At 39.8% G+C, this 23,413-nt stretch overlaps 1 protein-coding gene across 2 annotated transcripts in view; it reads right to left on the reverse strand.

Moving 5' to 3' along the window:
• Window positions 1-1,822: 1,822 nt before the first annotated feature.
• BCL11B (BCL11 transcription factor B) overlaps window positions 1,823-23,413 on the reverse strand; it is a 95,556-nt gene continuing 73,965 nt past the window's right edge. For both annotated transcript variants that reach the window (XM_067294948.1, XM_067294947.1), the window contains exon 4: window positions 1,823-6,716. In XM_067294948.1, the coding sequence (XP_067151049.1) occupies window positions 4,705-6,716 (2,012 nt within the window). In that variant the 3' untranslated portion in view covers window positions 1,823-4,704. The remainder of the gene's footprint in view (window positions 6,717-23,413) is intronic.

Consider the following 23,413-nt stretch of genomic DNA (forward strand, 5'->3'; position numbering starts at 1 on the left):
TCAACGTTACTTTGCTTTGCAGTTCTAAAATACAAAGAGCACCATAAAAATGAGTTTGCCTGTGATAAACAAAACCTTGGACTGTCTTTTACATAGGACTGGGATGAAATGCTGTCTTTTTGACTCTTTCCTTAAAATCAGTATTTTTCTTTCCAGAACAGGTAATCAGGCCTGTCCTGTTGCCATGGGAGTCAACTGGAGTTTTGCTCTGGACTTCAAAGGCAGCAGGACTAGACACAATGGAAGTAATAAATTCCACCTTAATAATAATAATAAACTATCTAAATTGTGAAGAGAACTATGGCAGCATTCTAGCTATTGTACGTCTGTTATATTGTGCTTACAGCCTAGTAGACTATGGTTCTCCTAAGCAAGAAGAAAGGAGGGCTATTTCATTATCACTACAGTCTGCAGAAACACAAACCTTGTGCTTTTGGGGTGACTTACTGTTAGCTTCAGTGATTTAAGTCACAAAATTAGGCAACTGCTGGTGTTAGCTATCCCGGATAATTAAAAAAACAAAACAAAACAGGGAGACTGGCGCTCCTAAGCAATTTACACTAAAATGAAGGTGAGTTCTTTCTTAAATCAATCAACTGTGGACTGAAAACCTGTGGGTAACTTCTGATCTTCATTACACTGGCATACAGCTAAGGGATTCTGCTGAATTCTGTGACATTACTCTGGATTTATGCAAACATCAGAGATCAAAATTTTCCCCCAAAAGTGAAAATGTGCCTTTAAGGGCTCACATTCCACCCTTGGCTATGCTGGAGCAATCCAGGCCTAAGAGTGATGAATAATTCCTGATTTATATCAGTTTAATTGAGATCCAAAATATGTCCAGAAGTCTTTAGGGCACAATGTTCAAGCCAGGAAGACATATCTATCTGTTAGGCAGCTGGACCAAATTGTCCTTGTTGTCACACCCATACCTCTCCAAATGCTCCAGCAGTTTTGCACCGATGAAGGCAGAGGAAGAATTTGGCACAGTAATTTTTTTGTTTGTATGTTTTACCGTCATTTCCCGAAACAGGGCTGCGCATTTTCTCCTTCTCCCCTTCGCTAGAGGATCAGCGCCTCTTCCGTCACCTGTCTTCCCCTTGACCCAAAAGGGAGAGAGAGAGCGAGAGAGAGAGAGAGAAAGAACAGCAAAGAAGAGAGAAAGCAAAAGGCACAGAATTTCATCCCAGTCCCAAACATTCAGAAATCTATGGAATGTACAATTAGGAGTGAACAGCAGCAAAGCAGATAATAACATGGACTGGCAAGACCTGTACATGGAATAGGTCCTGTTCTGACAGGGAAGAGGAGGGCTTGTGCCTGGACCAATTTTACTTCAAGCCGGTTACAACTGTACCAACAGCAGAGCATTTCACCGGTGTCAGAGCAGGTGCAACAGCTCTTGCTTTCTAAAGACTACAATGACTTTCTTCCAGCGGGCGGTGGCAGGGGGTGGGGGACACTGAGTGGGAGGCGGCAGTGAGAGGTAAGATGTGTTTGACATCTTCTCGTTTGCAAGGGGGAAAAAAATCTCCTCTCCCCCTCTCGAACCTGCGGGGAAGCTGTGGGAAGTCACCTCAGACACCTTTACGGAAACCGAATTTCATCTAACACGAATAGGCAATAACCATCCAGCCTGGTTCAACCATACCTGGTAAAACCTTGATGCAAGGGGTCCAGGCAACTTTGAAGTTATTTAGAGCCCTGTGGGAACAGCACTTTTTTGTAGGCCATTTCTGACAAAAAATATATATATATACAACTAAAATTATTTGTGAACAACAACAACAAAAATAAAAATAAAAAAGCACTTAATTATTTTGTTTTGTTTCTTTTACTCAAAGGTCGTCTAACAACCTCCTTTTTTCCTGTACAATAAGGACTTCACATACAAATTTTTTTTTATTTTTGCAATATTTTATCCTGCCAAATTAAAAAAATATATTATGGCAGCCTGTTTGTTTGTTTTTATTTTTATTTCCAAATTCACTAACAAAAAGGTACATTAAATCCCTTTAAAAGGACAAGCGTACAGTTAAAAAATTACAAGCTTCAGTAAAAATACAGCAAGTGCCTACATCATATGAATCAACCAATATCAATATCCATTCCAGAAGGGGAAGGGGAGGGGAAAGGGGAAGAAAAAAAGAGAAAAATAGGTACAGGTCAGAAACGTGATTTTTTTTTTCTGCAAAGCAATAACAATATTAAGCACTTTTTTCTACATACTTTTTCTACATGGTGTAGCAATCACCTTTTAATCCCCAAATACAAGTTTCTATACATTTTTTGAAATAAAAATTCAACACCCAAGGCAGAAAAAAATTTACTAAAACTCAAGACTTTACAGTTACAGTGACAAGAACAAATTTATAGACCCACCATTTAAATTTTACTGCAACATTTTCAAGGAAAAAAGAAAAGTTTTTTTTTTTTTCTTTCTGGTTTTGTAAAATGCCCAGGCATTCTCCATTATTACAAATACTGGTCCACTTTTACAGTAATCAAGAAATTTTAATATATATAATATATACTAAAACCCCGTCACCAAAAGAAAACAATATACACATGGCCATTATGGCATTTTTTTAATAACCTATTAAGCAAACTTTGAAAAAAAAAAAGATTGCTCAAACACACATACACACAATTTTTTTTTACCCTTGTATGTATTCAATACTGTAAACGTATTTTAAGACAGAGTGCACTAAATTTAACTTTTAAAAAAAATTAGCTGTTGTTCCTGAATTGTTTTTCTCATTCAATGATAACAACTTGTAATTTGTGTCATTTGAGTTTTAATTCAGCAGTAAATCATTTCCATTCCATTTCCTAAGCAGCGTTGTCCTGAAAAAAAAAAAAAGGCTGAGAATAATTCAGCTAATGGATGTCCGAAGTTGTGCTGGGTATACATCTTCATTTGATTGGGTCTTATGGCATTTTCATGTCCACTATCTTCAAACAGTAATTTTTTTTAAGTAAATGTGGCTCTTTTTTTCTAAAGAATGTACTTTTCTTGTTTTACTTTTTTTTTAAAAGTCTTTTCATTTCACAAAAACGTTTTGCATTTGTCTCAAGAGACTCAAATAGGAAGATCAGTTTTCAAGGCACTCACGTCAAATTGAATGGCAGTAGAAAAACTGTCCAATAAATTATTTTTATTTATTTTTCTTTATAGTGCCAGTATTGTGAATGCCATGCTTAGCAACACTGACACTTAATCTCAGCTGTTCCCTTACAGTTTAACCCACCTTTGGGCCAAGTAGAAGAATATGATGTAATTTCTTGTTGAGAAGCCATTTTTCTCTTAACCACAAACAAAAGCTTTAAAGTGCGGGTCAACATAATTAAAATGTCTAACCATAATTGTCCACTGTTTGTTAATATTAGTCTTAATAGGCTTTACAAAATTTAAAATTTGAAAGTAGAGCAGGTGCATTTTTCTTTTCTTTACTTTTTTTATGTTGTAATGCTTTTCACCTAACATAATTCAATTCTGTTTCTAATTCAGTCAATTCAGACTTCAGCAGGAACAGAATCTTGCCAATACAGGTAATTCAAGTCAAATTTATTTTTTCCCTTCCTTACAATAACATCATTGTACATCATATAAGATAGTTCTAATACTTCTATTCATAAACCAAATTCCTAAAATTTGAGTTTTTTTATTGAGAATTTGTCATCCTGTTGTAATTATTTTAACTACAGCAAATTTGGGCTAAGGAAGAGGCATGTACAGATGTCCTGAACTCAGTTAGATTTGTGTTTGTGCAGTTCAAAAAGAGAAAAAGATGGCATTTGGTTCCTCCAAGGTTTGAAGAGAATATTGCAATACCTCAGATGTACTTTTATTGTCAGTGGGAAGAGGGAGGGAAAGATACCCCAACAAGTGACAGAATGGCACCATTACATTGCCAAAGCGTTAACAACAAGAAGAAACTATCTGATAATAATGCACAATTAAGAATGTTATGTTTTTCTGAATGTAGCTGCCTTCTGAAAATACCTGCACTCATGTCTTTTTAGTTGACATAACTTTAATGATGAAATCTATCTAGAAAAGGCCTCTATCATTAGCAACATTGTCAGTGCTACATATTAGATCCAATTCCAAAAGAAAGTGCTAATTTTAAAGATTGTTATCCGCTGTACAATTTTGATTTCCCTAATCTTCAAGGTTATTTAAAAAGAGGAAAGGAAAAAAAGGAAAAGAAGAAAGATCTCTGTTAAAATGCTGGCTTCTTCACAAGAAATTACACACGCTTAGCTTAAATTTCAAAAAAGCAGCGGCCCAAAAATTATAATTTAAAAAGATATGTTTCTCCCCTACAATGCAAGTAATCTCAGGCTACGACTGGGTAAAATTAAAAAGGGATACCCAACAAAAATTTAAAAGAAATTTAAACAGAAAGAATAAAAAAAAGTACCTGCACATGCCAAAAAATTACAAAAACCCAATAAATACAGAAATTATTGCACAGTTAAAAGGCTCCACAATTTTTACTGCCTTAATCAACCCTCGGGTTTAATAGAACTTTGTAGACACAGGTTATATTTAAGTGCCAAAGTCTGGCACCTACCATAGTTATGCTAAGTTATGTTTACGGAGGCAAGTTAGGTCATCTTTTCTCAGTTGGCAATAGTTAAACTGTACAAATAAAATGTTACCTAGACCCCTGAAATTTAACCTAGTGGGGGGCCTTAGCTTCTTTCTGCCTGCTCAATTTTGACGTCATTTGTCAGCAAATGTTCTCCATGCCACTTTTTCATGTGTTTCTCCAGGGTGCTGTAAACACTGAAGGGCATCTGGCAAATGTCGCAGCGGTAGACCTCCTTCCCTATCTGGCCATGCGTTTTCATATGACGCGTCAGCTTACTGCTCTGGGCACATGCATAGTTGCAGAGCTCGCATTTGTAAGGCCGCTCTCCAGTGTGGCTCCGACGGTGCACCGTTAAATTGCTGCAGTTCTTAAAGACCTTGCCACAGTACTCACATGTATCACTCCTCCGCCCTTCCTTAGAACTGGGTCGCCCGGGGCCAGGACCACTGATGTGGGGAGTGCTGCCTCCACTCGCCGTGCCGCTGCGCCCTGAGAGCCCCCCGTCTAGCATGTCCCCTGGTGGGGTGGAGAAACGCAGGCTCCCGTTCTCCGAAGAGTGCTCGGAAGAAGTTGCAAAGGGGGATTGTCGGGAGTCTGTGAATCCTAGAAACGGATCCTTCATGAAGTGCCTTGATGCTGCATACCCTACCAGCCACTGGGAGTAAACATTTTCGGAAGGTATTATTGTTGCTGGTGGCAAGTCCAAATCTTTCTCTACCTTTATTCTTTTAGAAGAATTGTTTAAACTGGGGCTTGTGATAGGTGTCGGCTTGCGAGGGAACAAGTTTGGGAAGGGTTCACCTGGGCCAAAGTTTCTTCCATTGACTGTCCCTTCCTCAGTGCGGTCCAGCTCTCCTACCACTGAGTCTTCATCACCTGTATCTCTCTGACAGAGATCTCGAGGACACAAGTCTCGCTGGTCAGAAGACCTTTTCATGAAGCTACTCCTTTTCTGTTTTTCAGCTAGCATGTCATTATATTGCTGGATGGCACCTAGACTTACATTCTCTATAACTTTTCCCAGGACAAGGGATTTTTCGTCTGGTAATGATTTGGAACCATTTTCTCGGTTGCGACTCAGCTCTGAGTCCATACTGAAACTTGACTCTGGCCTACTCTCGTTTTCAAGCTCCTCTTCCTCCTCTTCCTCTTCTTCTTCTTCTTCATTGTCATGGCCCAAGGAAGGATCGCTCTCATTCCTGAAATCTGTCTCACTGGATTTTAGTCCCTCTCCAGTAAGCTCGCTTGTGCCTGGCTCAGGGGAACTAGTGGTGGACAGTCCATCATCTGACCTGCCTGTCATGGAGCCAGCTTTATGCATATGTGTTTTCATATGACGCTTTAGCTTGCTGGCCTGGGAGCAAGCATGGTCACAGAGTTGACATTTGTAGGGCTTTTCTCCTGTGTGACTGCGTCGGTGCACAATAAGATTACTCTGGAACTTGAATGTTTTCCCACAGAATTCACAGGACTTACTCTTGGCCTGAGGCTGGGGAGGCGTAGTGCTGCTGGGGGGCATTGGTGGCAGTGGCGGGGTGCTCAAAAAAGGTGATTTAGGACTTGGCTGGAAAGGATTCAACAGGCGATGCATAGGGTTGGTGCGACTGGGCGAGACTGGAGGAGGGGTGGAACTGTTTCCTGCCAATTCTCGAAGCCTTCTGGAGAAATCCATCGCTGGGGACTCAATTGCCATGGGGTTTAAACGCATAACTCTGTCAAAGGCACTGGGATGCTGGGCAACTAACCCCATTTCTTCGGCACTAAGGCGATGTGGATCCAGATGATGACGAGGCGGAGGGCTGAAAAGTGGAGGTGTGTTTGGGAGCCGACCCTCACCAAAGCCAGGGTGTTCACGCAAGATGGGTCCTGTCATCCGTAAGAGATTGAAAGGGTTGTTGTCTCCAAGGAAATTCATCAGCGGGGACTGTGCAACAGTCTCTGGTCCCAGAGGAGGAGGGATGGTGATGCGTGGAGTAAGGGAACTGTTTGAAGGGCTTGTTTCCAGGTAGATGCGGAATCCATGTGTGTTCTGGGCATGCTGAAGCAAGAACCAAGCGCTATTAAAAGGCTGCTTGCATGTTGTGCAAATATAGCTTGAAGGCTCATCTTTACCTATAAAAGAAAAACAGAAAGAACACTTAAAAAATAATACAGTGGAGAACATTTCAATACAGTTGGCATGCACTTTATTTTGCTAACACATTTCCTCCTTAGCATTTCTGAAAGAAGGATTTAATTGCAATGTATTGACTGATATAAATTGTTGAACAGCACATTTACTCACTGTGCTTATTCATTTAACATGTATGACAAATATCACACATACGCACTGGTGCTATATACATTTATATTCTCTAACTTGCATATAAAACCTTCCTTTATGACGCATGAGGATCCAAATCCTTTCACATGTTTATTCACAGAAAGGAATTTGTTTCAAGGGATTTATGACTACATATGAAAATCAAACAAAACATGATGTTGTAGGTTTTATGGGGCACCTGGAAGAAGCTTCAGTATCATTTTCACTCTTTCATTTTATATTTTTATATACTTTATGCAGCAGTCCCCTGAGATCTTGCTGTATTTAATTTATACATGCTCCAGTCATACTGGCCCTTCCATTTTTAAAGTACTATGTAGGTATTTATCTGCACAAGTCCTATTAAAGTCAACAGGAGCTTGGAAAACGTACCCTTGCATAAACCACTTTGAGATGCTTTTTGCCAAAACACCAAGAAGCCACTCAAATGAAACATCCGGTAATCAAAGCCGACAGCACAGTTGCAATTAACAGTAACAAATGTCGGGCCGTGCTTGAACTGGGTCCCAAGAATTTCTGAGCCTGAGCCTGCCCTTCAACGCAGAAATGCTCACCAGAGCCAAAAACATTGTTCTGTTTGCCTTTCTAGCCTCTCTGAACAACTGCATAGAGGTGGAAAGCATTCCTTTAACCTTGATTCAGCTTTACATAAAAGACAGGTGTGGACAAGTCTGCACTACAGTCATAATTCTGCTAGCAAGAAAATTCCAGTCCTGGGCACAATATAAACTATGTGCTATCTTCACAAAGCATTTTTTTTTTCCTTTTCAATTCCTCTGCAAGGCTCCAACTCTGATAAATCCATAAGTATGTGTCAATTTGAAAATCACAGTCCAGGATTTGTTTTTTTAAATGAGGAGGAGGACTCCTGAAAAACAGGAGTTTTTCCTCCCCATTTTCAAAAATCTAAAATTAATTGCTTGTTTGTTTGTTTGCTTACAAAAGTGTGTATTTTGGCTAGTGATGGTCCCACTGCACCCAAAGGCACTAAACTTCCTGGAAGTTCAAAACCTGAGCCGCGCTTCCTGCCTGACCTGTAAGCGTGCAATGGCCTGAGCCGAGCCCCTGCTCCCAGCCTCTGCGGAGGCGTTCACACCTGCGGTCAAACTGCACAGTCCACTTCCAGATGGGGGTATTGTGATTCACAGAAGCCTGTTGCTTAAGCTTGAAAGCAAAAGCGTTTATAAGGTGAATAAAACTATAATATCAAAACTGCCTTTTTTAAGACTCACGGCAACCAAAAGAATTGTTAAATTAAGACACAGCATGAGAAGAAGGATTGCTGCCAACTGATGAATTCCCCTCTTCTGGCTGTTGCAGGAACGGCTGCTTCTACAAAACCTTAGACAAGGAGGATAAAGATTATCTACCTACCTATCAGCCTGTCAGTCTGTCTAATCTTATCACCCAAAGAACATCTATAAAAGCAGAGAGCACCTAGCAGAATGAGGCTTACTTACAAACATATGTGATAAACGGGGAGCAGCTTTCTTACGCTGCTCCTGATTTAGCTGGGCTGTTGCTGTGGACAGCAGCTTCAGACCCCGATTTCACTGAATCCGGCCCCCCGCCGCCAGCAAAAGCTGTACACAACACCGCGCGCGTTCCCGTTTGACTGACGGGGCCTCCATGCCCCAGCCCGTAACACGGGGTTGTGCGGGGCACTACCGAGGAGTAATGTACTCCCTTGCTTTGATTAATTGCTAACAACTGTTACTGGGAAAAAAAGCATGTTTGGGAACTGCATTCTGCTTGGGAAAAAAGTGACCATAACTACTATTGACATTAATGAAAGCCACATACAAACACTGAAAGGAACTGATACATTATCCCTTAAAATCTCCTCAGCACTGAGGCAGTTAGGGAGTTTTATGTCAGCTCTGCAGCCAAAGCAACAGTAAATGCTCGTGTTATTACTTCAAATATTTAAATTTCTGTTTCTTACAGAAATATGATGAAAATGTCTAGACCTTTAACTTTTCTTGCACAGCAACATGTGTAGTATAAAAAGTGACAAAAATCACTGAAGCAGACTAAAGTATATAACATACTCTGTCAAAAGCTTTTTTTAACAATATGTTTTACCTCAGTTCACCCTAGAATAGATTTTAATAAAGCCCCTTCTGAAGTGTGATCTAATAGCAAATGAAGTGCAGCATCTTACAAGGTCACATATCTTCAAATTAAAGAGTGCTCTGCACCCTTCACCTTCATTTTATCCACTCTAATTAATCGATTTATTACCCACAGCTGTTTGATTCTTTCATTTTTAAAGTCATAGCATGCATTTTTTTGTTTTTGTGGTTTTTTTAATTTAAAAAATAGAGTATGTGAGTGTGTGTGTGTGCATGTATTCTCCTTACTTAGTTCAAGAGCTGACAGAAGGAAGAAAACAGCTGTGTATTAGACAACAACAACAACAGCAACACGTTTACTTCAGAAAAGGCACATATGCAAAAAGAAGAATTCCTGAACAGGCTGAGGATCAAGGCCAATCTAAAACTGAAATGGCTGATTAAAAAAATTACCCTCAAAATGGCAGCTGGCTGGATGCTTGCTACTACATGTTATATGGAACTGAGATGTTTTGTTTTGTTTTGTTCTCCAAAACTTCACCTCTGTGAAATTCAAGTGAGGAAAGTAAACCCCCTCCTTTTCAGTTTTCTTTCAAACAGAGGAAATTAGTGCTATTACTGATATAAGACTGACAAGCTATCAGTCATACAACAGTCGTGTCTTCCTTTTTGTTTTGTTCAGCTTTTATGCCCCTAAACACTCCTCTTGAGGAGACCCCTACGTGACGGCAAAATTGACTGTAGGCTACCTGACTACCATGCTCTGACTGCTTCCTGAATGTTGGGTGTGTGTGCCTGTGTGTATATATATATATTTTTTAACTTTCACAACCCTCAAAGACTCTCCCCAGACTCCCCTTTTAAAAAATAAAATAAAATAAAATAAAATGTTCATTTGCATATTATCACTTCATGGTTATCTTGCCTAGAAGTTGCCCTGAGCAGTGTAGACCCTCACTTTTAAGAACAGAACAATGTCAAAAAGTCTTTGAAGATCCACTCCGAACAGTTTTATATTCAAAAACTTGCTAAATATTTTAAACATGCCCAGAAACAGCCATGTATTGCTCAGGAATGATCCTTATATTTAATAATGCAGTGCACCTACACTATAAAACTCTTTGTTATAAGGCTACTTTTGATATATAGCTATCTTAATCCCTCGCCACCTGCACTGAAGTCTGTCTAAATACCCACTTTATGACAACTAGCTATATAGGCTTTGCCATATGCAGTCTTTATCACTTTAGTATGTGCTTGACTTTGAGCATGTGAGTAATCAACATCAATGAAACTTAAGCATACGCTGAAGTGCTTTGTTGGATAGTGATGAAATTACTCATGTGCTTAGAGTTAAGCACAAGCCAAGACTTCATTAATACTGTTCAATGAATTGTACGTGGATTCAACCCTACAGTCTGTAAATAGGTATTATTTTAGGGACTGATGGCTCAAGTCTATCTTTTCATCTTTACATTGGTTGGTAGGTATCTATGCATGTACTGAGATGAGACACCCAGGCCATAAGCTCTGAGCAATGGATCACAGAATCACAGAATCGCTGAGGTTGGAAGGGACCTCTGGAGATCATCTAGTCCCACCCCCCTGCTCAAGCAGGGTCACCTAGAGCACATTGTACAGGATTGCATCCAGGCGCGTTTTGAATATCTCCAGAGAAGGAGACTCCACCACCTCTCGGGGCAACCTGTTCCAGTGCTCTGTCACCCTCACAGTGAAAAAGTTTTTCCTCATGTTCAGATGGAAGTGTCTGTGTTTCAGTTTGTGCCCATTGCCTCGCGTCCTGTCGCTCGGCACCACTGAAAAGAGTCTGGTCCCATCCTCTCGACACCCTCCCTTCAGATACTTGTACACATTGATAAGATCTCCTCTCAGCCTTCTCTTCTCCAAGCTAAACAGGTCCAGCTCTCTCAGCCTTTCCTCATAAGAGAGATGCTCCAGTCCCCTAATCATCTTTGTAGCCCTTCGCTGGACTCGCTCCAGTAGTGCCACATCCCTCTTGTACTGGGGAGCCCAGAACTGGATGCAGTACTCCAGATGTGGCCTCACCAGGACAGAGTAGAGGGGGAGGATCACCTCCCTCGACCTGCTGGCAACACTCTTCCTGATGCACCCCACGATACCATTGGCCTTCTTGGCCACAAGGCCACATTGCTGCCTCATGCTTAACTTGGTGTCCACCAGCACTCCCAGGTCCTTCTCGGCAGAGCTGCTTTCCAGCAGGTCAACCCCCAACCTGTACTGCTGCATGGGGTTGTTCCTCCCCAGGTGCAGGACCCTGCACTTCCCTTTGTTGAACTTCATGAGGTTCCTCTCCGCCCACCTCTCCAGCCTGTCCAGGTCTCTCTGAATGGCAGCACAGCCCTCTGGCGTATCAGCCACTCCTCCCAGTTTTGTATCGTCAGCAAACTTGCTGAGGGTGCACTCTGTCCCTTCATCCAGGTCATTGATGAAGAAGTTGAACAAGACTGGACCCAGTACTGACCCCTGGGGGACACCGCTAGCTACAGGCCTCCAACTAGACTCTGTGCCGCTGATCACAACTCTCTGAGCTCTGCCATTCAGCCAGTTCTCAATCCACCTCACTGTCCACTCATCTAACCCACACTTCCTGAGCTTGTCTATGAGGATGCTATGGGAGACAGTGTCAAAAGCCTTGCTGAAGTCTAGGTAGACAACATCCGCTGCTCTCCCCTCATCTCCCCAGCCAGTCATTCCATCATAGAAGGCTATCAGATTGGTTAGGCATGATTTCCCCTTGGTGAAGCCATGCTGACTACTCCTGATCACCTTCTTTTCCTCCACATCCTTAGAGATGGCTTCCAGGATGGCTTCCAGGATGGTGGCTTCAGTGTTGCACTAAATCCAAACAAGTACAGCCACAGGAGTTCAGACCTGAGACAGATTTGTAGGGCTGGATCCTATTGAGATACAGGTTTATATCTAGAAATCCATGATTTTAAGGCTAGAAAAAACCATGGAATTAAAGAATGAGAGGACTAGGATAAACCTCAAGGGTTTCTCTTGTCCAATTCCTGACCCAAGGCAGGTCCGTATCTATGTATCTGTTCATACCTATGAAAGACGCTCAATTATCCTGCTTCAAAGGACACCCTAATTAATGGAGATTCTACAACCCCTTCCCAAAGTTCACGTCACTGCTGTTCTTCTTTACTATCATGAAGTCTGTCCAAATGCCTAATCTAGATTTTTCTTGACACAATTTAAGACCATAATATTTTGTCCTACCTACATGGACATGAAGAACATAGGAAAAAATCTAATCTGTACCTTACAGGCCATACATCTGGTCCAAAGATTTGCACTTGAACCAGCCCATGTCTTTTAAAGCCCCCTTCCTCCAACTTGATTTTGAAACTCCAAGTGAGAGGGAGTCCAACATTATCTTGGTAATCTGTGGCAATGGTTGACTAGTCTTAGCATTAAAAAACTGTCTTATTTCCAGTTCAAATTGCTGAGTTCAACTGCCAGCCATTAGATCTTGCTATGTTTTTATCTGGTAGATTAAAAACCTCTTCTCCCTAAGCAGGTAATTATAAACTATGAATTTATTGAACACTCTTGCCTTTTCTGCATATAATGACAAAAGATGGTCTTTTCCAGAAATATTAAAATGTGTTCCTTCCATTACTGCATGACAAATTATGTTCCGTTCAAAATGTCAAAGCAATAATGAGCTTTTTTCTGTTGCATGAATGGTACAAAACAAAGCTAAATTCAGATTCTGCCTGCCAAATTCTGCCCTTATGGAGGGCATTGAACAAAGACAGGTAGGTTTGGCCAGCCCAGAACAAGATTAGCATGAGACCGTGGACGTTCATCCCACTGCACCAGACTGCCTGAATTCCCTGACTTATCTGTCTGTCCTCTGCAGTCTGACTTGTATTATTCAGTGATGCACAGATCTTCCTTGTCCAGTTGGTACGAGGCTTTCTATATACCCTGAATGCTGAGCGCCTTTGCCCTAAAGATAAACTTCCCTCCAAATATTCTGAGTTATTCTGGATACTATCAAACAATAATCAATGTGAGATAAGAACTGTTGAGAATTCATTATTTTCTGCTGGGCTATAGTGACATCCTGTACCTTACGAATTCTTCCCTCAGCATGCCTGAATAATTCCATTAGCTGTAACAGAGAATGAACTCCCCCCTTTTTAATCACCTGCCCATAACCCCTGCCAGGGCTGCAGTGGATACCAAGTCAGGTCCACATAACTACTGCCATTCTTTACCTCTAGCAATACTTCCTAGCTAATGTTTCTGGTTCCCTTTACAAAGTTACAACAGCAGCAATAAAAACGTTAAGGAATTTTAATGCTGCTTTACTGCACCTTTAGAAGTTCAGGAAAAGTAGAAACTTGCAAGCTTTAAGGAAAGGACACCTTTTATTGTAGCACTCAGGAACAGACATGTATCAGGTTCCTACATCTTTCCACCAACATTACTCTCTTCTCCACCACTTGATTTTTAATGAGCATTTAAATAATTACTCCTTCTTATTATGATGGTTACTCTAATAATACCAATAAAGGTAGTGTAGATGCTCCATAAAAAGCACTCCTTTAATTGAATTATTATTAAATTAAAATGCCATAATTGAGAACACTAGTTTAACAAGTCTCCTTATAAGACCAGCCGACATTAAAGAGAAGGGCATTAAATACTGAAAAGATTTAGTGTTTCATAGCAAAGAAAATGTATGGTTATATGGGGTTTGACAGGTCACCTATGCAAGAGCCAAATACTTTCCAGGTGCCTGCAGTGTGAACTATATACCAGCTTGATCTGTTATACAAAAATATCTGTAACACAGGTCGAAAATGAAACCGTTACATTTCTGCTGGAAGACATTTCGTAAGCCATCGAACTATGCAAAATAGGCAAGAACATTTATTTACATATTTTTATCACTGAATGCTACCATAACTAAACACTCACAATATCAGATGCTTTACCCTCACTCCATTCCCTGGGATGTTTAAAGTGCTGCTATCTCCACTTACAGAGGGACTGACAGTCCTAATAAAAGAGAGACATAAGTGTGAAGTAGGGTCCAAGCCTGAGTCGGGATCATCACTGCCAGTCCAACAGTCATCGCCAGCCTTAAACACCAAATGCAATGGCACTATTTCTCTCTATACTTCTCTTCATTTTAATTTTATGATGACGGCAACACGAGTTGAAGATGTAAAACCAGCTGAACTCCTCTAACCTTCTGCAGAACTAACACAGTGCATCCATCCCTGTGCTGCCTCATCTGAAGAAACGGCTCTAGAGAGTCTCGCAGCATTTCCTGCTGAGGATGATGGGGACTATCACCTACAATTCATAAAGTAAGCATCAACTGGCAAAAAAAGTTGGTGTTTCATGACTTAGCAAGATGCCTGCAGTCTCACAACCTAAGGGCCTCCAATTCTCCACCCAGATAAAAAGCCACTCTCTCTTGTGAAGCTCAGCCAACCTGAAGGGCATCCTCAGTCAAGGAGAGGAGTTGAAGGTTTAGTGCTAGAACATAGGCATGAGGGGCCACAGAGCCTGCAATAACCTGGAAAAGGGGAATCTCAGCATGACTTCAGTGAAAGGAAAGAATGCGACAGGGAAACAAAGATGAAAAGATTTTAAGAGGTGGATGCAAAAATAACAGTGGTGTCTGAAGAAAGGAGAAGTAAATGGGAAGCACACTAAACCCTCTGTTTCAGACCATACGTGGCCCTATTCTCTTCTTCTACCTTGTCCCTTGAATAGCCTCTCTGCCCCAGTGCAATCTTCAAAAAGAACAAAAATCACAACTTCATTCAAGAGTCGTCTGTCACACATTGCCTGCATGTTTTACAGCTTTCTCCATCCTGTTTCTATTACTGAGACTGCTAGTTCTCTACAGAGATTATGCAAAAAGCTTTATGCCAAGAGAACCTACAAACCTCACAAGACCCTCTCATTCCCAGCATTGATTTTAATTAGCAACGAGAATATTCTTGAGAGCATTTTCTACTTGTTGAAAAAAATCTACAATAGCACTGGTTGGTGCCCATATTAAAATACACTAATATTTTTAATAGAGGGCCAAATTCTATCTGTGCTAAAGCCAACTGCCAAAATCTGTCCTTGATGGATTAAAATCTGCCCTACTTTTGGGATCCTATTTTGTTTACTAACACAATTGTGCTTTCCATTGATTTCAGTGGTCAGGGCTATGTTGATCATATTTAGGCATGACAGCAAATTGTCTATCATTCCTGTAATAACGAATATTATCTTTTTGTTTAATAAACTATTTTATCATATTATTTGAAAACCAAAAAGATTAATTGCCAATCACATAGTTGAGCAGCCAGACTGTCATGCTGTGTATCTATAGTCACCCCTCTCTTAATTCTAAGAACAAAGAGCATGAAGCCTTGAAAGAATTAGAGATATCAACCTTACAATCATACTCTTAGCCAAACTCTGATTTGAATTACCCTGTAATGAATCTGAAGTATCTCCACTGACCACCAGTGCAGACTTTGAGTTCTTACAGATTAAGTTATAACAGGGTACAAAAAATAAGGATCTTAACTAGGTTTATATGAATATAACAAGCTGTGATTTTTTCGGTAAATTTTCCCCAAAAGCATTTTATATGTTGTCTGTGGCATTTACACTTACAAAAAAGGAGATGGCTGCAGGCACACTACAGCCATGCATAATGCAAATAGATGCTTCTTAATGGACACAGACGAACTTTGGCTGAAGATGCAGCTTCTGTTCAATAGTCCCATTTTCTGTAAGACTTAATCATACCTTAGAATTGTACTGCCAGATTCACATAAATGAGCTGAATGCACAGTTCGGTTTAATTTACAGTGCATCACAAAATGGTAATATTATATTTTTAAGTATAAAATGTCAATAGTCATTTGGAGCAACCTCCTTCTGGATGTCAAATTTTTCATTCCTAAAAAGAGCTTGTGGCTTACTGGAAGTTAATGTTCAGCCTACAGAAGTATAAGAAGTGCAGAAAAGGAAAAAAAATGCATAGCAAAAATCAGAACTAACAATCTAGGGATTTTGACCCAGAAGCAGTATTAAGATGGAAGATAAAAACATGTTTGTCATCTCTGAACACCTTCTTCTAATTGGTGTTAAACTCTAAAATACAAAGGCAATTTATAAAACAGAGAAAGGGAGAAGTGTGAAAAGTAAGGAGTGAACAGAAAAATCAATATTAAAAGATCAATAGTGAATGAGTTAACTTTTAAATTAGCCCTTTGTGATACAACAGTTTCAATTGACTCCATCTTTAGCATCCAAACAGCTTTGTGTCTTTTAGTTAGTTCCTGTGAAGCTACAACATCAGTTAGCAGATTGTAAGGATGCTTTACAAACCCACTGTACGAAATAGTGTATCAGTGAAAACAGGGAAATTAATTGGGGGGGGGGGGGAATTGTACCCATTAGTAAGATGAAAAGGCCATAGGAATATCCATGGCTGTTGGTTTTATATATAGTACCCCATTTAGAGCATTCATGAAAAACCCTTGTACTGCTCAAGGACACTTTTAGGCCTTTTCTTTGCATAAGGTATTCAAATGCATTTGAAATAATGTCAGTCTTTTCCACAACATATGAAATATGCCAGCAGCTTCCCCTTAAATTGGTTTCCTGTAAGTAGTTTTGTTTGAAAACTGGCAAGTGCTGGGATTTTTTTTTCCCCACAGACTTTTCTAAGGTGCCATTTTCTCATCTTACAAGTCAGAATTCTGAGTAATCTGAATAGGAACTTAAAGGAGGATACAAAAAGGAAATTGTCCATGTCATATAATGGAAAAATAAAGAGTAAATTAGGAAACAATAAAAAAGCCAAAGGGTGAAAACAAATTTTCCTGATTTTTTCCCCAGGAGTACTTCTGTCTGTTTTACTACAACTATTTCTTAAGGGCATTAGGTGCCTATTCATAGTTAGTAAATGAAATAGCATTTTTGTTTTAATTCATTACTTCTTTAACAAATGCTAACTCCCATCTCTGCTTCTTTAAATCCACAAAATCTCCACGTTCAATCCTAAGAAGTATTATAAAGGCTATAAATCTTGTTTTAATGGAATGTACATTTAGCTATGAAGAGATAATTGACGTTATGGAGGGCCTAGATGCTGAATTATATAGGTTATCTAATACAAAGGGGACTCATTACTGAAGCACCACAAACAAGTAGTAATATATGTATATTGTTCTGAGTGGCGTTATAGCAAAAGTGTTCAGGTCTGCAGGGATTTATAAAACACAAGAAAACAGCAGACATGCACTTGTAAATTTGTCTCATTTGTCTCTGAAGTTAAAGGTTATTCCCTTGATCTGAATTTGTAATAAAAACATGCTAGACTAAGGTTTGTAGAGAATGTTTGAATATGTAAATTGTGTATAATGATAGGCAATTATAGGGTAAAAACTGGACGTTATGAATGTTACAGAATTGCATGGAGCATCAAAGTATTTTCCTTCAGATGAAATATTTATCTTTTATGCATGTTATAAGCACTTTTTCAAAGGTATTCAGCAACCTATTTGAGTGGAGAGTTGACAAAAATCAAACCATTACAACAGGCTAAGACTGTGGGCTTATGCACAGGAGAAGCCACAGCTTTTTACAAAATATACATAATAAATCTCTTGAACTAATGGTTCCGGAGATGGATCCTCAAGGACAAGTTCCACTGATTTTCACTCCCTTAGATGAAAGCTGGTCAGATGTTTCTGGATATTTTAAAGATGTGGGGAGGGGGACTGTGGAGAATAACTAGGTAAGAACGTGCATCTCCTTGAAGTGATTCAATGAAGCCCCATTTCTCCTCCAGTTAGCTGCCTGCAGTGTTCAGGGAGAAAAAAAAGGATACCGCATCCAGATAGAAAGGAGTAAAGCCGGGAGATGATACTGTAGTTTATGCTGCTGAAGATAAGGTTTTCTCCTTCTCTGAGCACGACAGTCTGTTCAGGTTAACCAACTGCAGTGTTAGAATAACTCCAGCCGACTTGTCACAGAGTACAAAAGTCATCAGCAACTGAATGTTCTTTTCTGCACCGCAATTAAGACGAATCAATACGACGTGCCACAAATGGTATTTTACTCTCAATAAGAACTCGGGCTGAGTTTATTCAGAATATTTTAGCGCTTCCCCAGGGGATTTTGGTCCGACGCAGATGGCAAATAAAGTACTCAGCCTAGGGCTAGAGCACATTATGCTAATTCTAATGTCAGATGTACTTTAATATACAGCTCTATTTAATCACCCCATTATTTCACATTTCCATATGAAAAACCTGCGGCACTTCTGCAGAGCTTTCACTCTGCGACAATGCCAGCTTCCTTCAACTAGCTCACTGCGAAACAGAAAAGAAGACTGGTCATTCTCGCCAGTCAAAATGTTACAGTTTCAAAGTTTCAGTATTCCTGAATTTAAAGTGGGTCTTCCAGTGCAATTAGCAAATCGCTCTGCTAGAATGCTGATATATACAAAATGCTAAGGAGGTGTGATTTAAAAAAATAAAAATAACAGCCCTCCCTCTGCACCTTACCCGCTTGCACACGCAGACATATACAGACACTCATCTCAAATTCAGTTGCAAAACAGCAATAATAAAAATAATAAAAGCATTGTCATAGTGCAATTTGACCAATATTCTCAACACTCATCCCCAAAACGCTAACATTGCCGGCTGCATGGCTTCCGTTACTTAGAACAGACATGGCTGGCACAGCTGCCAACCTACAGATGTCTCTGAATAAAACCTTCCTTGTGTATCAATAATTTTTGCCTGTAACAGACTACACCTCGAATTAGATTTACAAGCCGCACCCTTTCAGCATAAGCCACTCACCAAACTCTCTGCAAATTTACCTTGATGCAACATCTCTGGTGACCACAGAACTTGAACCTATGGACTTAAAGGCAACATGATTCAAAACTGGATTTACATTGAAAAGAATGAAGGAAAAACCTACACTAAGGAGCTATTTTTTTTTTCAAAGCCATGTAGGTTCTAGAGGTGCAGACAAGGAAAGCAGAAGCAATCCTTGGAGCACCTCTCTTCAGCATCCAGGCTTTTTACCTTTGAGAGTAATTCTGTGAGAGACTCTTAATTCAGCTTTTGTGCAAGGTCACAAGTGAAATGAGTTTCATGGTCTCAGAAAAATCTTCCTCCAGTTTGGCATAACTGGGGCTCCATGACAACTAGTACTGCACATTAGGGGAGACAGGTCAGGACTGGATTATACTGAGATGCTGTTAGAGGAATGCATGAAGCTTAAATCAATCGGTTTTCTAATCATTGCATTAAACCTACACCATATTTCGTAAAAAAAAACTATTTAGAAAAAGACCTATTTTTTTCTCCTTCAAGCACCCAGTCTGCATCCTTTAAAAATTGTTCAGTAATGCATGCAGAAGCCAGCACCTGGGGCCAGACCTCACCTGGTTTCACTGTTATGCGTCAACATTTAAAGAAACAGAACTCTGCTGCTGTGCCTTGACATGGCATATGCCACAAATTCCGTGTCCTAATTTGAACACAGCAGATGATATCTCTCACATTCAAGGCAGAAATGCTTACCCTTTCAAGCTTTATTTTATATATATGTATGTATGTATGTATGTATGTATGTACACACACACACATATGCATATATATATATATGTATATATATATAAAGTGATTTGCTCTGTAAATATGGTTATGAATATAGCAATATGCCCAAATGAGAAAGGGGGCTGAGAGGTATAGATGGATTCTCCTTCCTCAACCATTGCAAGTAGTTCTTCAAATATAGGGCTTGATCTTGGGGGAATCTGATACTACAGTTTCACCTTATTGGAAGTCTTGCCTGTCTGGGAAATATGGCACAAGTTAATTTAGTAAATTAGGGCAGTTTTAAGGTTTGTTGACTATAGAATATCTCATCCTGAATATGAATAGTTAAATTCAAAAGTGTAATGGAAAATGAATGTTTAATATCCTAACACAAAGCCCAAAGTCAATGTGAATCTTTCCACTCACTTCAATGGACTCTCGATGAGGGTCTTATTCCATATTGGGATTTGTTAGTCTCCAGACACTGTCTTCAACAAACCTGGTTTGTGGTGATGCAGTTAAAAGAACAGAACTGAGCTCATAGCAGCTATAAGCCTAAAGAAGTCAGTTGTAAATATATTAGAGGAATAAACAGAGACATACCTACTAAAGTATCTTTTGCATCTTTAGTTAAATGAACTACAGCAATTGAAATAGGAGAAATGCATAAATTGAAATTAATCCTTGACAATTCTGTTGCTTTTTCTTATGTTGATATTATGTTGTTTTTAAGAAGGAAAAAAGAATAATAATACTCTGTAGATCTTTTTCTTTTGCTCAGTTTAGATAAACTGACTGCATTCTTAAGCTCTGTTACTAAGACTTCTTTGCAAACATTGTAGCTGAGACTAGCAGAACATTTTTTTAATAACATATTTATTCTTGGCAATAAACAAATTTGTGGAATCCCAGTCAATTTCCATCATTATGGAAATTTTTTGAGTGCCAGAATGTGTCTGCAGACACATCTTGCACTAAAGAGTTCCTACAGGACTCCAAGTCCTGTAAAGGAAAATCCCAGACTGGGTGAACAAAGAGTCAAAATGAGCAGAAACATTAAAAATCTAAATATTAAGAGGGGTGGGGGAGAATAAAGTGTAAAATACTTCAGACGACAAAAGAAAACATCAGTTACAGAAGTAGGGATCTTGGGGGTTGCTCTAGATTAAATAGTTAAAATGCAATCCATGACTACGAAGTTGCAAAAGATGAATATACAATCGTACTTCCTTAACTGCAAAGATAAAAATACAATTTTTGCTCCTTAAATAGGTGTTGTTTTATGCCACTATTACACTGCAGAAAATAATGCCAATGTGGATTAGAAGAAGAACCTAAAAACTTCATATTTTATTTCTACACAATCCAGATTGATCACCTAAGAGAAGCATAATTAAACAATGCTAAGCATCCCAACCCCTTTGAGAATGTGCTGCCTAAAAATATTTTTAGAACAATCACTGTAGTAATTCTTCTTAGTTGTAGAAACACTCCAAATCAGAAAGTCAATTTTTCCTCTATTTGCAGAAGTGTGCTGGTTTTCACTGGAAAGGCGCCTGTGTTTTGTTTGGCTGCTGTTCATATACTGCCTTGGCAGGATTTCCTTGGATTGCTTACAGTGAACATTGCTCTTGCATACAGTAGCACTCCCATTTTAACTGTCCCAGCCACACGTTTTCTAATAACACACAGAGAGCTGCAAAATCCCTATAAGCACAGCACTTTAAAGCAGCAACAGAAGGGGGTGGGGGCGGAGGGCTGGAGGGGGGAGGCTCTGCCCGTTCAAAATTGAGAGCTGCAAATGCAGGATGGTCCTTTTAAAAACAACCAATGTGAATTGTGTTTAAGGAGCAGCTTTCCAGGAAAAGAGAAAAAAAAAAAACAACTCGGAGAAGAGGGCCTGGTTCAGCTGATTCACTGAATCTAATCTGCACTGAGGAGGCTCTGAATGTCACTGAATTGGGTCCTAAGTACAATTTATTTTCTTTTTTGCTTTTTTTTCCCCCCCTCCTTCTGAAAGTGCAGATAACTTGATAATTCCTGGTGTCACCTGCGTGTTCAAGACCCAGCACCTGATCCTGTGGTCCCTGGGCATCCAATTTTCCACCCCGTCAGGGGAAGACAGCGGCATCAGAAACACAGAACTCAACTGTTGGAGTCAAACAGGCAGATGACATAAAAGAGAAGGACATCTATCTCGCCGAAATAGTCACTGGAAACAAACACAGCATTTCTACCTACAGCTGAGAGAGAAAAAGCCAGTAACAAAACCGTTATTCAGCTCCGTGCCCTCTGCAAATAGCACTGACTTGTTAGTGGACAGCTGCAGCTCAGCCCCCCTCCAAGCCAATCCAACTTGCTGCGTTTGCCACCCTGCTTTTGCAGATCGACCGCAATTTGCATCTCCATGCATCTCATTTCTCGTTAGGTAAGTTGATTAATTTGGGCGAGGGAAGTTGTCATTCAAAAAAAGACATTTCCACGAGCATTATTTCTGCCTTTCCAAATTCCACGAGCTCCCCCCCGCCGGTGCAGCCCCTACTTCGCACCTCTCTTTCTCCCTGTGCCTTTCTCTTCCCCCCCGCCGCCCCGCTCTCTCGCTCGCTCTCCCTCTTTCTCCTTGTTGTTTACAAAGGTTTCATTATGTTTTCAACTAATCAGAAAGGCCTACTAATATACAATTAACATGTGACTATAAAAAAAAAAATAGCTTCCAGAAGAAGGAAAAGTAATTAAGCAGAGAATGCTTTTCAGTAAGTGCTCGCTTTAACCCATTGTCAGAGAACAGAGTCTAGGTTAGTCCACAATGGATGGAACAGATGCCAAGGGCGAAATGTTAAAAGCAAATAAAAAAGGACATTATTTTCTTTGGGAATAATAACTATCAACGGCACAAAAACGAACATCAGACTGCAGTTGTTTTTATCTGACCTCCTTCTCTTTCCTCCACTTCTCTAAAGTGCCTTTTCTGCGTGTTTCATTAAAATAAGCACAAAAAAAATAAAGGTATCATTTATTGAGTCTTTGCTTCCAGGGTGACAATTCCAAATACTCAGCATCACCATCAAAATGGCACAATTCTGGGCTACTAAAAAGATTTTACTTTAAAAGATTTTGGGCCTAAACTTACACATCTTCCCACAAACCAAGCTCCTAGAAAAGTCAGCAGGAATTTTACCCGAGCAATGACAAGGGGGGGGTTAAACCCTCTGCAACTTGCGCTGTGTTATCTCAACACAGAGGAACTATAGGAGACAGTTTAAAAGGTTGCAGTGTTTGCAGTGTTTCAGTTATTAACTTTTATCCAGTTATTAACTTTGTATCTGCTGACACTGTCCTCAGCCTGAGAGCTGCCACACAGGTTGGCAGCCTAAGGCCACATATATATACACACACACACACACACACATATATATATATATATAAAATATGTATATATATGGTAAACCAAAAGGGTATCTAAATAGATTCAGCCTTTTTTCTATCCAAGGATTGTCAAAATACATTCAAATGTGCCCCGTATTCTTGATGCATTCAGCCAACCTCCACGGCAAAAATGGTTCCCTTTGGAAAAATATGAGTTCCTCTAGATGTTTGTCCTTGGAGTGGAACACTTGGGATATTTTTTATTTCTGTTCCCCCCCCCCCCCCAAATGAATTCTAAAACAAACAGACACTTAGTGGTGTGTTTTGAAAACCAAATTCTGCAAGGAGCTCTGTGTTTGCAGGAAAACACTAAGTACCACTGTGGTCCCACCAAAG

Source organism: Apteryx mantelli, chromosome 4, assembly GCF_036417845.1.
Source record: "Apteryx mantelli isolate bAptMan1 chromosome 4, bAptMan1.hap1, whole genome shotgun sequence".
Taxonomy (NCBI): Eukaryota; Metazoa; Chordata; class Aves; order Apterygiformes; family Apterygidae; genus Apteryx; species Apteryx mantelli.